This window comes from Syngnathoides biaculeatus, chromosome 12 (assembly GCF_019802595.1).
Source record: "Syngnathoides biaculeatus isolate LvHL_M chromosome 12, ASM1980259v1, whole genome shotgun sequence".
NCBI lineage: Eukaryota > Metazoa > Chordata > Actinopteri > Syngnathiformes > Syngnathidae > Syngnathoides > Syngnathoides biaculeatus.
The window spans coordinates 13773704-13788009 of record NC_084651.1 but is presented as its reverse complement, the minus strand read 5'-3'; the positions used below and the strand labels follow the sequence as shown (position 1 = coordinate 13788009).

At 39.9% G+C, this 14306-nt stretch overlaps 1 protein-coding gene across 1 annotated transcript in view; it reads left to right on the top strand.

Moving 5' to 3' along the window:
- Positions 1-14306, top strand: part of dst (dystonin) — a 124148-nt gene that overhangs the window by 74277 nt on the left and 35565 nt on the right. The window contains exons 42-55 of the mRNA XM_061837214.1: positions 662-1210; positions 1459-1635; positions 1936-2059; positions 2178-2386; positions 2742-3059; positions 3135-3301; positions 3384-3540; positions 3683-3839; positions 3918-3968; positions 4769-5004; positions 5519-5648; positions 5873-6072; positions 6794-7292; positions 7744-9212. Of these exons, the coding sequence (XP_061693198.1) occupies positions 662-1210; positions 1459-1635; positions 1936-2059; positions 2178-2386; positions 2742-3059; positions 3135-3301; positions 3384-3540; positions 3683-3839; positions 3918-3968; positions 4769-5004; positions 5519-5648; positions 5873-6072; positions 6794-7292; positions 7744-9212 (4443 nt within the window). The remainder of the gene's footprint in view (positions 1-661; positions 1211-1458; positions 1636-1935; positions 2060-2177; positions 2387-2741; positions 3060-3134; positions 3302-3383; positions 3541-3682; positions 3840-3917; positions 3969-4768; positions 5005-5518; positions 5649-5872; positions 6073-6793; positions 7293-7743; positions 9213-14306) is intronic.

Sequence of the window (14306 nt, the reverse complement as noted above, 5' to 3'; positions counted from 1 at the left end):
CTGCCCGTAGACAGCTGGGATAGGCTCCCGCAACGCTCGTGAGGATGAGCGGCTCAGAAAATGGATGGTTGGATTATGGGAATATTCAAAGCAACTTCCTAAATGTGAGTTTGGAACATAATGTCAGTTTATGAGAACTGCATTGTAATTTGTGGTATTACAATACCTATGAAAGCTGTCTCTGTTCATTTTGTGAGCGATTTATTAATTTAATTAAGTTTTATCATGATCATGGTAGTCAAGTGTATTTATCAGTAATATAAGCATGACATCACCATGTTTTGTGTGTGTTCAAATGCATTAGTGGAGCCTCAATAGATCTGTAAAGTTTATTTTTAACAGAACTTGTATTAAGTGTAGATTATTTAAATTATTCTGCAGTTATTTTTCTTCACTCCTAATTATACAGACCAACCTGACACTTTGTAAAAAAATAATTAACTGTGAGAATTTTAGTAAAATCTAACATACTGTACAGTAAGACTATAAATCCATAGTTTTTTTATATTCCTAGCGATAAACTCAAATTGGAATGTTATGTTGTAGGTCTTATGCTTTGGCCGAAGTTTATCCAGCCTAGTTTCTCAATGCCATTGCTATGACATACTGTATGTAAATATGGTATGGTAAGTTTTTTTGTTTGTTTGTTTCTCCCATGCAGGCTCACCATCAGGAGATTCTTTCCCAGCAGCAGGATTTGATCATGGCCACCCAATCGGCCCAAGCTCTCCTGGACAAGCAAGCAAATGTTCTGTCACCAGAGGAGAAAGACAAACTCCAGAAGAACATCCTGGAACTGAAAGGACGCTATGATGCTTCCCTCACCCAAGCAGAGCAGCAGATGAAGCAGGTCCAGTGTGTCCAGGAGGAGCTGAAAAAGTTTCAGAATGATTGTGAAGAGTTTGAGGACTGGTTGGCGCAGACCGAGAGTGAGATGGAGCAATTAAGTGCCTCAGCGGGTTGCCTAAAAATCCTCAATGATAAACTCCTCAGACAGAAGAGCTTCTCAGAGGATGTCATCTCTCACAAGGGCGACCTTCGTTTCATCACCATTTCGGGCCAGAAGGTTCTGGATGTGGCTAAAGTATGTGGAGTCGCTGACCCGATATCTAAAAATGGCCTAATGCAAGTGGATACTTCAGGAACCTGTTCCGCTGTCAAGGAGAAACTGGACTCTGCAGCCAGTCGATATAAGACACTTCATTCACAGGTATTTTGTTGGGAAAATATCAAAGTTGCAATAACGAGCATTTAACCGCTTGGTGGCAGCATTTGGCTTCCAAGCAAAATCAGCATAAGAAAGAGACGTTAGTCTGCTGAACAATCCCAATTTAGACTAAAATCAAAAGTACACCTTTTTTGGATGGATATTAAGAAAGGTCTGATGAAATATCCAATCTTACAATTCTAATCACACCATAGTTTTACTTACTCATTACATCGTTACTTTGATTCCAGTGCAACCAGCTTGGCAACAATCTCAAAGATGTTGTTGACAAGTACAAGAAGTATGATGACTCCACCACGAGCCTTCTAAAGTGGCTTAGGAGCTCTGAGGAGGAGGCGAGGAAACAGCAGTCTGAGGCCATTGCTGCAGAGCCACAAATGCTGCAGATACAACTAGAGAACACTAAGGCAAGAAACAATAAAATGAGATTTGCAATTGGTGGCATTTTAGGTTAAGTCATTATTGACTCATGACTTAGTATTAAATATTAATATGTACTCTTGTCATGTCTTTTTGTGCTGGGATAGTAATGCAAATCATAAACATGGAATTCTGTACTAAGTTAAAAACTCTGGGATTTCCTAATTTGTTGTTTTGTATGAGTTTTAGTGGGCTACCTAAGGCTGTGCTTTGTTAATTTCATCTTGTTAATACTTTGATTCTGTTCTTCTGACCACATGTTGGGAACCTCATTTTGTCATCGACAGGCTTTGCAAGGTCAGATAAGCGCACATCAGACTGCTATTGACACACTACGCAAAACAGCTGATTCCTTAGTCACATCTGATGGAAACCTGCTCAGCAATGCCGATGAGATCCAGGAGACAGTAGGTGAGGGTCCAGAAGTTATATCTGCTCAATGCATCGTCATTGATGTAATTTAAGTTTTAATGATAAGTGGATATCATTTAGATAATCTGATAACTGGATATGCATCCTTGTGCGATAGATGACATTGTGGAGCGCTATGACAACATGTCCAAGTCCGTGAGTGATCGCAATGAGAAGCTGCAGATAACATTGACACGCTCTATGAGTGTCCAGGACGGATTGGATGAGATGATTGGATGGATGGATGGAGTGGAGAGCAGTGTGAAAGATAATGGACAAATTCCACTGGACTCTGCATCCATCACAGACATCCTCAGCAAAGAAACCGTATGTTTTTGTTTGTTTGTTGGTACAGTACTCACATAGTATTTCCCAATGTGAAGTTATGCAGTTGATACCTGGAACTAGTAGTAACTTAATCAACTTCTTAATGCCACTACTATCTTGCTGCAGTTAGAGAAACAGCCAATACTCCACAAAATATAAATAAATAAATATACTGTATATGACAACATGCATCTGTAATATACATCTGGAGAAGTTCAGAAGAAATACTGACTCTGTTGAGGGAGGCAGAGAAGAGAAGTCCTGGCTAGCCCTGACTGTCCACCACCCTCACAGTATCTTGTATTTCCCAGTGTTTAGGGCGTTTTAAAACTTACCATATTCTGTGCTTTAAAAGGCCATAGAGCAGGACATGGCAAGTCGCCAGAGCAGCATTTCAGCCATGAAATCTAAACTGAAGAAGTTTGTGGAAACAGCCGAGCCCTCCTCTGCAGCCCTCCTGCAATCCAAGATGGACGCCCTTTCCCAACGCTTCTCAGACACCTGTGATAAGCACAAGCAGAAAGTTTCACGCTTGGAGCAACTTAAAGACAAAGTGGAGCAGTTTGAGAAGGTGGCAGAAAATGTCCAGCAGTTCATTGTGAAGGGTACGGAAGAGCTACATGAGCCTGATGGGCCAGGGAAAACCTTTGAGGAACTCTCTGAGCTCACACAGGTTTGTGGCACACCAAAGATGTACAGTTCAGCTGCTTCTGCTGAAACAAACAATTAAGTGTGTGTTTTTGTTTAGAATATCAAAGCTGAGATGGCTGAACATGGCAATAACTTGGAGAAGTTGCAGGCTCTGTCCAAAGAGCTGTGTGAAATGAGCAAAGATGGTAACAGAGCACAGATCCAGAGCAAGATGGACAATCTCTCAAACATCTTCAGCACCTTCAAAGACACTGTCAAAGAAAAGTAGCTCTTATTTCCTCCTTTCTGTGCATTTATAGGCCCACAAAATAAATGATGAATAGCTTATGACCCGTGTGTTCTGCAGGGAGGAGGAAATATCATCGTGTCAGGACCTCCTGGGAGAGTTCAGGTCTGCAGCTAGTAGTCTCACTCAGTGGCTAGAGGAGACCAGTGAGAAAGTGCCTGTGGAGCAGCGAAACTGCAGTTCTAAAAGTTTGGAGAAGGACCTCCAAATAGTCACTGTGAGTCACCATCTTGAGTTATCAAATTGATGAGAATTTTCAGTATATAATAGCAAATGGAGGAGTGAAATTAGCATGTTTACTCTTTTTATTGTACCGGCTGCTATTTATACCACATCTTTATCAATAACATTTTCCATAGACATTACTGGAAGAATGGAGGTCTAAAGACGCAGCTGTGCAGGACTTGAACTGCAGAGGCTCTTCACTATGCAGTCGCATTGCTATTGTTACATCCCCTGCCAAAGCTAAGATCCCTAACAAAACAGGTAAACTGATGAAAAAAAGAGTTGTGAAAGGTTGGTGTTATTGTGCATTGTCGCTGACTGGGAAAGGTGTCCTTGACTTTAAGCTTTGTCTTCATGTCTCTATGTTAGCTCTTACTAATGGTGGTGGTCCAGCAAGCCATTCCTACCTAACCAATAAAGGTAATCAAGTGTGCATGAGGGTATTGCAATGTGAATGCGATTAAAAGGGCTGTGTATGGCTGGACAGTAGTACTGGAAACTGTACGGCAATGTTATTGCAAGCATGCAATGTAATCAAATCATGACTAACATTACATGACATCATATTTAGCTTTCTACATTGTCCAGCTCTATTCTGATTCAAAACCTTGGCATCAGCCTTTGGAGTTCTTTGGAACTTGATTCTATTTATAAATATTTCTATGTGTCCTAACCTAACTCTGTAATTTGAGTTAAATTTATGATCTGAGATGTACTATATATAGCTTTTTCTAAAGAGGACTTTATTTATGTGCCTTAGTCCGTGCAACACTCACAGAAAAAGGCAATGAACTGTAATGTGGAGTTACACAGTATGGTGAAACTTCTCTATTAGGAGGTTATAGGGACTGGGTCCGACCGCAAAGAGTAAAATTCTGAGAATTGACCCCCATTTTAATTGCATTACGGAATGAATGTTTTTTTTTCTACCTCCTCCCCCTCAAATCTTGAATATGTGGATATATACCACCTTTCCCAGAAAAAAAAGTTAAAAAAGGGGACAAAAAAATTAAATAAAAAATTGCAAATAGATGAACTCTTGAGTGCAGAACTGCAAATATGTGGAGTCCACGGTATTGAGAAAAAAAAATGTTCCAAAGTTGTGAAAGTGTTAGGGCCCATTATCCTTTAAGACATACCAATGTTTCTGGAATTTGTGTGATTTTGCACACATAAAGGAAGAACACATTATTCATATTTTAATTGCATTAATTCCTCAGAGCTGATGACAATTCAGCAACATATGTCCTCCGTCAACGAGCGCTACTCTTGTCTGGGTGACACGCTGAAGAGTCAAGCCGCTGAGCTGAATGGATCCGTGCGGGAGCTCAAGGATGCCAAAAAGGAGACCGAAAACATGATGACATGGCTGGAGGACATGAAAACGACGGCCGCTTCTTGGAAGAATGGTGCCACGGAGAAAGATGCCGTGAAAACACAACTTGAACAACAGAAGGTGATGAAATAAGAGGTTTTCATGGTCTCTCGAAGAGCTTGTTTAAAGTTATTTAAAATTTGATCCTGTGAAAATTCCTGCTAACTTGACAACTGAAATGCTGCAAAAAGGATGCAGCCATGGATGTTATTATTAAGGTCTGTGTTAATTGTTTCATATAATAAAGATCACTGATGTGAGAGAGAATAGTAAATGTTAATTTTTTTAATCCACATAAAACTCAAAGACTAATTCTCCTAGGCTGAATTTAAAAAGCATGAAATTATAAATCATGGATACAATATTCATTCATTCGGCTTTTGAAAAATGGAGCCGACAAAGAGAACATAATTTCCCTTCCTATAATATAGTTATAACTTATACAATGTGCAATTTTTGTCAGGGTACATACTGTACATACAGTATACACACATCCATACAGTATATACACACACATTCAAACATACTGTACATACAATACATACATAGAAACGTAATGTACTGTATATTGTGTTTTCTGTAATTTTTTTTGGAGGTGTTTGAAGAAGACATGAACCAGAAGAAGGACCAGCTCCAGAAGCTGAGGGAGAAACTCATCAACTTGATTGAAAGTCATCCAAACTCTCACGAAGCAGACACATGGAAGGAGATGTTGGCAGAGATCGGTAAGTGCCAATCTGGTTTTAATATACGCTTCTTGACTTTTACATCACATGTCGCTTAAGCCCAGGTAGACTCGTGATCTGTCCAGAGTGCACCCCTCTGGTCGTCCAATGTCACAGCATCTGCAATTCGAGATTAAATTAACACATTTATATAGCCAAGTGCAGCACAGTGTGAGATGTGGACGTGTCCTGAAATGATGCTGACTCAGGCCCTCCTGCTATAGATGCTGCTTGGGCAGATATCAGTGGCTCAGTGTTGGAGAGGAAGCAGCACCTGGAGCAGTCCAACAAGAATCTGGACATCGTCCAAAACACTCAACTGCAGCTTGGCCAGTGGCTGTCAGAGAAGGAACTGATGATGAGTGTACTTGGACCGCTCTCCATTGACCCCAACATGCTGAAAATGCAGAAGCAACAAGTCCAGGTGAACCCTTTATGGTGTTGTGTGACAAATTCAAAATCTCTGAGTGTAATAAAAGATTTATGGTACTGTAATACTATATATTATCATACCAAAAATCAAAACTCTACTTTTATAAAATAGAAATTTTCTCTTGTAAAATTGCATTTTTATGTAAAAAAGATCTTAATTTTGATATGCAGCAGAATTGAAAATCCAATATATTGCTTTTTTTCATGAAAAACTGAAACTCATTTACCTCATTATGTTTCAACTCCATTCTTGTAAAATTATGACTTTATTCTCTTGTAATTTGTGTACTTTTATTGTAATGGGGAAAAAATGTACATGGTATCTCAGTCAACCTGTTTTTCCCATTCGAAAAAAAAATTCAGATATGTTTGGAGTGTCTGAAGCTGCAATCTAAAACTAAGTTCCATTTGGGTCACATTCCGACAGCGCACCTTTTATCTTTGTCAAATTTCATCACATCACACTAGAATTTGTTATACTTTTTTTTTTTTTTTATATTATCACAACTGCTCGCTTAGATCCCCAACTATAATGGAACTCATTAAACTTTACCATTTAGCTTTCAAGCACTTATCAGAGAAAGAAGCATATTTGGTAAAGTGGAGTGTGGGGGTATTCAAAATTGACCTTTGCAAATTATTGGAGTATTTCTCACAAGTGATCATCAAGTAAATGGGATAGACTGAATATGTTTACTGTTTTTCTTGTTCAGATTCTCCAGAATGAGTTCAAGAACCGCAAGCCTCAGTTTGAGCAACTCAAGGAAGCTGCCTCTGCCATCCTAAACTTGTCAGAGAACCAGGACCCCTCAAATGGGAAGCTGGTGAAGGAGCAGCTCACTACTGTTACAGAGAAGTGGCAAAGGCTTATAGGGCAGCTGGATCAGCGTGACGGCCTCATTGAGCAGGCCGTGGTGAAGACGGGACAGTTCCAAGACTTGCTGAAGAACCTCGACCAGACCGCCGCTCAGCTGGAGGATCAGCTCACCAGGAACCAGGCCAGCAGTGCCCAACCCGATGCGGTGAAGAAACGGCTGGAGGATGTCCACAACATCTCGGTTCAGCTGAGAGAGGAGAGGGAGAAGCTAAAGCAGGCCGAAGCCATTCATGCAGAGCTCACAGCAATTGTGACGGAGGACTATCTCAGAGCTGACTTAGACAGGCAGCTGGAGAGTGTCAGCAAGCCTTTCCGACAGCTGGAAGAGAGAGCAGGTTTGTCATCTGTTTTTTTATGACAACAATCTGCTGAGAATTAAAAAGAAGACTGTTTCCTGGCTCCGCCTACAGCCAAATTAAACTTAGGAGGTTAAGTTATTTTTTGGGGTTTGTGGTAGTGGAACATGAGATTTTCTTCCAAGGATTTTCCCATGAGGTTTTGGTGGGAATCAGCTCATTGATTACTTAATGATAATGATCAGCATTACTGTACAAACAAATCTGTACATACGACACTGGGTGAAAATGAAAGAAAAAAAAAATTCAGATGTAAGAATCTGATATTGTGCTAGGTGATGGACTTTATTCACTTTTTCTCTCTATGATCCCCCCAAAAACAAATTGAAATAATAATTATTTTTTAGCTTAAGATTCCAATCAGTGTCTTTTATTCTAATGTTTAACACAGTCTACCCTCTCTGAGTCTTCTTTTTTTCTTATGTTGCAGCCAAACAAATTGAGCAGCTGAACTCGACCTTTGCCAGCTCCCAGCAGTTTCATCAGACCTCCAAAGACTTCCAGTCATGGCTGGCTGAGAAGCTGCAGGACCAATCGAAGCCTCAGCCCATTCCTGCCAAAGTGGACATCCTGCAAAAAACGCTGGATGAGCACAGAAATGTACAAGTGGCGCTCAGCGAACATGAGGCCACTTACAGTACAATAGCAGGGGAGGGCGAAATGCTTCTGCAGAACATCGATGGTGCAGAAAAGCTGGCACTGCAAAGTCAACTATCTCTTCTCTCATCTAACTGGCAGGAGGTGAAGAAGAGCTCTGAGATGCAGGCTGACAAACTTAAGGCTGCTTTACAGAGAGCTCAGAAGTTTGAAGAGCACGTTGAGAAGCTTAACTCTTGGGTGATGGAGTGTGAAGCTCATGAGGGTCAAGTTAAACTCGCCGTTGAGCCTGCTGCCTTGGAGAACGCTTTCTCTCAAGTAAAAGCTCTTCAAAAAGATGTGGATAAGCACAGAGGGATGGTAGAACAAATGAACGCTGCCGCAGAGAGTCTTCTTGAGGTGGCTGACACTGACACAGAAAGAGTTAAAAAAGAGGCGGTGAACATTTCTAAAAGAGTGGACTGCGCATTGGAAGGTATACAGAGCAAAAGAGAATCTTTGGAAAAGATCTCACATGCGACTAAAGAATTCACCGAAGGCTCCAGAGAGGCCAAGGCTCAACTTGAGGGCATTAAGAATCTCCTGGATGTTTATGAATCGCAAGGTAAGCAGGCCTACAGCAATAAGAACTTGACTAGCATGAAAGCCCAACAAAAAAGCCTAGAAGGACTGCAAAACCAAGTAGAAAACCTTACGAGCTTGGCAAAGACTCTTGTAGGTGATCTCCCAGATACTGATGGAGTGACAGACTTATTACTCCAAGCTGACAACATCGAAAAGGAATACGGCACCCTTAACAAGAAGCTAGAAGAGATGACCAAGCACTTGGAAAGTAAATTGCAGGGTATTGGGCAGTTCCAGAACAGCATCCGTGAGATGTGCACCCGCTTCACAGACCTGGATGATGAGTTGGACAGCATGGCTCCGGTGGATGTGGACTTGGTTGTTCTAAAGGAGCAGCAAGAGAACATGGAAAGGTTTGTAGCACAGCTGCAAGAGCTGATGGTCAATGCAGCCAATGCAGGGGACGGCTGTAAGAGGATGCTCGAGACGGACTCTTCCCTTGACCTGTTGGGCCTGAAGAGAGACCTGGATGCGCTGTACAAGCAGTGCGGGAAACTGATGGACCGAGCCAAAGGCAGAGAGAGGCAAGTGCAGAGTACTCTCAACAAGCTGGAGGACCTCTGTGGTAAACTACACCATGTGGAGGATCAACTCTGCGGAGCTGTGGATAAGGAAGCCTCCCAAGGAGCGGTCGGCATGGAGACAGACATCATCAATCAACAGCTGGAGGCCTTTAAGGTACGTGGCCCTACATTTAGTCCGACTACAGACTTTTTGTATATCACCATAGCTACTAAACACATGAGCACAGTTTGATAACCTGAAGCAGCTTCTTTTTTTCTAAATCCAGATTCAGACATAGCATGCACTCACTGCTGGTCACATTATTTGGTACATTTGAAAAGTGTCATAAGATGCAAAGCAGTAGCTGTGAGGAATAATTTAACAACATAATTATGTCGTAATGTGCCGTGGTGTTACACTGCACTGCAGCATACTGAATGTGTTTCTAATACATTGGTTTCCTTATGTATGTACATAACTTTACCAAAATATCGTGGTACATTGACTTTATGGGTGGCCAAGTTATTTTGAAGTTCCAAGCTGTCGCTAAGTCAATTTTTAAATTTTATTTTATTGTGAGCCAAAATTTGAGGTAGGAGAAATCTTCAGATGCTTGATTGTGTTTAAAAAAAAGAGCTATTAAGATAATGTAATGCTTCTGCATGTGGGAAAGGAGAGCCATACCCGCCAAATTCGTTTAACTGTTTACTGAACAGTTCAAACACACCAATACAATAAATAAAAACACCACTTGCAAGGAACCGCTTTAAGTCGCACTGGATGGATGGATCGTATGAGTAACTGTATGTGTTGTAAATAGTTCATAATTAATGGTCATAAAAATGATCTCTTATACAAGTTCTGTTTTTAAATCAGCTTTTATATTTAATCTCATCATATTGTGGGAGCACCACATCAAGTCTCTGTATATTGCTACGGCCGATACATTTTCAATTCAGAATCAAACTAATCTCAGTTTCATCATATTACATTTTGTACTTTTGTAGTAGTGATCAAATATACGGATCACTTCCACAACACCGACTCACAGTGGAGGACAGGATCAGCAGGCTTCATTTGGAACCCTCTCGGTACAAAAGCGACAATCCTCTGGGGACTGTATGCTCGTCAATGGCATCTGCCGTTGACAAAAGGCTGTTCCTTTAGGCGCTTGGTAGACTTTGGGACGGAGCCAGGTGGTGGCCAGCAGGGTGTCATTTTAGTCTTCTGTCATGGATAGGGACATCCTTAAATCATCAAATTTCTTTTGATCGAAGGCAGTAGAATCTTAACAGACCTATACCGTCCACTGGCGAAACTGAGCAATCCCCCTTTTGACGTCACTACTCAGCGACGCAAACAACCGCCACCAATGTTAAAATATTTCCATTGAAAATATATACAGTAAACCTGAAAAGGATTGTATTTTATTGTTTTGTATCTTACATCAAAAGTATCAAAACTATGAAATATTTTACAATTTTCCCAGGTTTAAATACTCGAGGTCCTTTAATGTTGCGAATTCACTGATGAAAATAATCAGCAGGAAAGGAAGATAATGTGGAAGTAGTTTCCTTTTGTTTCTTCGGCTCTGACTTTTTTTAGAAGATCTTTCCCAATATGCTTGAGAATGGTGGTCAGAATTTTAGTCCATCTATCCAGGAAAACCTTTGTATGGTCAAATATTTCTGGTGATGGACCAAATAGAGGGACTAAAATGGGTCATTAACTTTTCCTCCTCTACAAACTCATCCAATATTGCTTTGTTCACTGAGGGACAGCCATGTTATGTCAGAAAATGGCCTCCCACAAACTGTTTATAGAAACTGTTGCAAAATGCCATGTTGTCCATATACTGTTTTCTTTTAACCAGCGACGAGCGTGTTGTCACATTACACAGTTGCCACATACACTACATCAACATCAATAGAGATGAACACAACTGTCCCAAAGGCTATAGACGCTTTTATGGTATAAATAATTGATGGATTTATCTTAGACGTCATCCTTGTACTCAGATACATATATCGATGATGGTGTCTTGAAGGTCTGTTTTTAATTTTCACACACTGGATGTTTTCATTGTTATCAGTGAGGGATAAAATGGTAGCTTTTAACAAGGTTTTGACACAAATATTTTAAAAGTCTATAAACTCCTTTCGAGTTTTCCGAAAGAGGGATTAGCCTACATTTAAAATGGTAATATGATAAACACTTGGGATCATTTGAGGTATTAAATAGCATGACACTAAAACAATGTAAACAGAAGTGTTTTGGTCCTATGACAGATGTGCAAAGATGTAGGTCATTGGATTGTTTTGTTTCTCTCTTTTTTTGGGTAAGAAGGGGTGCTATGGTGTCACAGCCGAACCTCCATTTGATTTGCAAAGATTCTAATAGCATGGGCCAGACCTGCTGGGTAAGAGTTGATGTTTTGAATCCCTCTTTGTCTGGGAATTAGTGAGAAAGACCCTTTATATTCATTTGTGTCAAAGAATTGTCAAAAGCAGCGAAACATGCACTTCCTATATCTAGCTTTAATGCTTAATAAATATGATCCAATGCTATCGTACTCTGATTTATAGAATGAAGTTGGGATGCTGTATGAAATAAAAAAACAGAATACAATGATTTGCAAATCATGTTCAAGCTATATTTAATTGAGTACATGACAAAGACAAGATATTTAATGTTCAAACTGGTGAACTTTATTATTTTTAGTAAAACATTTATGGCTGCAACACATACCCAAAAAGCTGGAATAAATGGCAAAAAGTTGAGGAATGCCTGTTTCGAACATCCCACAGGTGAACAGCCTTATTGTGAACAGGTGGGTGCCATGATTGCGTAGAAAAGGAGCTTCCGTGAGTTGCTCAATCATTTACAAGCAAAGATGGGGCTGTGTGAGAAAGAAGTTGAACAGTTTAAGGACAATGTTGCTCAACGTACAATTGCAAGGAAATTAGGGATTTCATCATTTACGGTCCAAAATATCATCAAAAGGTTCAGAGAATCTGCAGAAATCACTGCATGAAAGCAGCAAGGACAAAGACAAACATTGAATGCCTGTGACCTTCGATCCTTCAGGTGACACTGCATCAAAAACTGACATCAATGTGTTAAGCATATCACCACATGGGCTCAGGAATACTTCAGAAAACCAATGTCAGTAAATGCAGCTCAGTGCTACATCCGTGAGTGTAATTTAAAACTCTACTATGCAAAGCAAAAGCTATTTAGCAATAACAACTGGAAACACCGCCGGGTTCTCTGGGCCTGAGCTCATCTGAGATGGACTGCTGCAAAGTGGAAAAATGTTCAGCGGTCCGACAAGTCCACATTCCAAATTGTAGATGTCATGTCCTCGGGCCGTAGAGAAAAAGAACTATCCAGACTGTTTTGAACATAGAGTTAAAAAATCAGCATCTGTAATGATATGGGGCTCTCTGTGTTAGTGCCAATGGGATGAGTAACTTACACATCTGTGAAGTCACCGTCAATGTTGAAAGGTACATACATGTTTTGGAGAAACATGCTGCCATCCAAGCAATGTCTTTTTCATCAATGCCCCTGCTTATGTCAGCATGACAATGCCAAACCAAATTCTGCACGTGTTACAAGACTGTGGCTTTGTAGTAAAAGAGTGCAGGCACTCGACTGGCCTGTTTGCAGTCCAGACCTGTCTCCCATCAAAAATGTCAGGCACATTATGAAGCGTAAAATCCGACAACAGAGAATCTGGACTGTTGAACAGTTGAAAGGTGTATATTAAGCAAGAATGGGAAAGAATTCCATCTACAAAGCTTCAAAAGTTAGTGTCCCGAGTTCACAAACGTTTATTGAATGTTAAAAGAAAAAGTGATGTAACCGTGGTAAACATGACCCTGTCCCAACTTTTTTGGAATTTGTTGGAGCCATAAAATTGTAAGCTAATGATTATTTACAAAAACAGTGTTTATCTGTTTGAGCATTAAATATATTGTCATTGGATTCTGTTTTTATTTGTCTAACATAACATCCCAAATTCATCGGAAATGTTTTTTTTATATGAGAGAAGAATAAACACAGAAGACTGCTCTTGGGTTCCTTTACTTCATGGGCTCTTACCATTTTTGGTCAGGTTTTGCAAGAGATGCCTCCCATAAGCTCAAGTAGTCTGCCTGTTGAAGGTGCATACTCTATGTACTGTATCTGTATGTAAAGTAATGGATCGCTGTCAGTTCAGTTCAGCTGGGGGCTTTAGAGTGGGTGATTCTTGCTCTTCAGGCGTGACATCAGGGTCTGTTTTCATTCAGACTGAAATTTCTATCTTCTGAGTCACTCTTTGGCTAATCCATGTTGTTAGTTTATGGTTAAAAAAATTTTGATTACTCACTGCCACAGAGCCATGACACATTTAAGCAGAAGTATGGACTAAATTTTGTCATCTATGGTTGCCATAGCAATAATGGAGGTGATATTTCCTCGTTTCAAAACTCTGTTCCATTACTACAGTGTATCTTTGAAACTGATAGTTTAGTAAAAAATTTACATGTTGATTCTTTGAGGTGGAACTCAAACAAGGTCATTGCCTTTCTTTTCTTTTCTTTTTTTACATTTTGAATTGATTTTGAAGTGTTTTGTTCCATGTTAAAATAAAATAGTTGAAAAAAAAAATAAATGATGACTCAACAAGTTCATGGCAATGACTAAAAAACAGGTTAAAAAGAAATATCCCCAGAAGGAACCTTTTTGGTCAAGCAAAAGATATCAATGAAAAAAAATCATTCTGTATGAATACTTCATAGATTTCTGCAGTACACTTCATATGTAGGAAATTAGCATTTATCTTTAGCTTGGTTTGGTTCCCAGTGGCTGTTGTTGCTGTTTTTGTTTAGGTTGGGACTGATTGATGGTCCTTTTGGAGAAAAGATATTGAAAAGTAATAGTACAAATCTTTTGGGCTTACTGAAATAACAGAGAAAGTACAAATAACGGGACAATGAGAACAAAACTGACCAAAGATTTGTATTTTTTTAATCTCAGCACATCTGAGCCAGTAATTCATCTCTGCCAGTATCCTTTTAACGTCTCCGTTCATGCATGGTCCATGTTGAGTGGGACAAAGATATTGATTGGTATTTTTTTTTAAAGACATTCTGCCATGCTATCAATCCAGGAAACAAAAATAAATTTGTCATCATTTCCTTCATATCCTCCCTCTGCCTCCTTTTTCCCTCCCGAGTTCATTGGACAAAAAAAGTCCTTCTTGGACTTGGCATGGCGGAC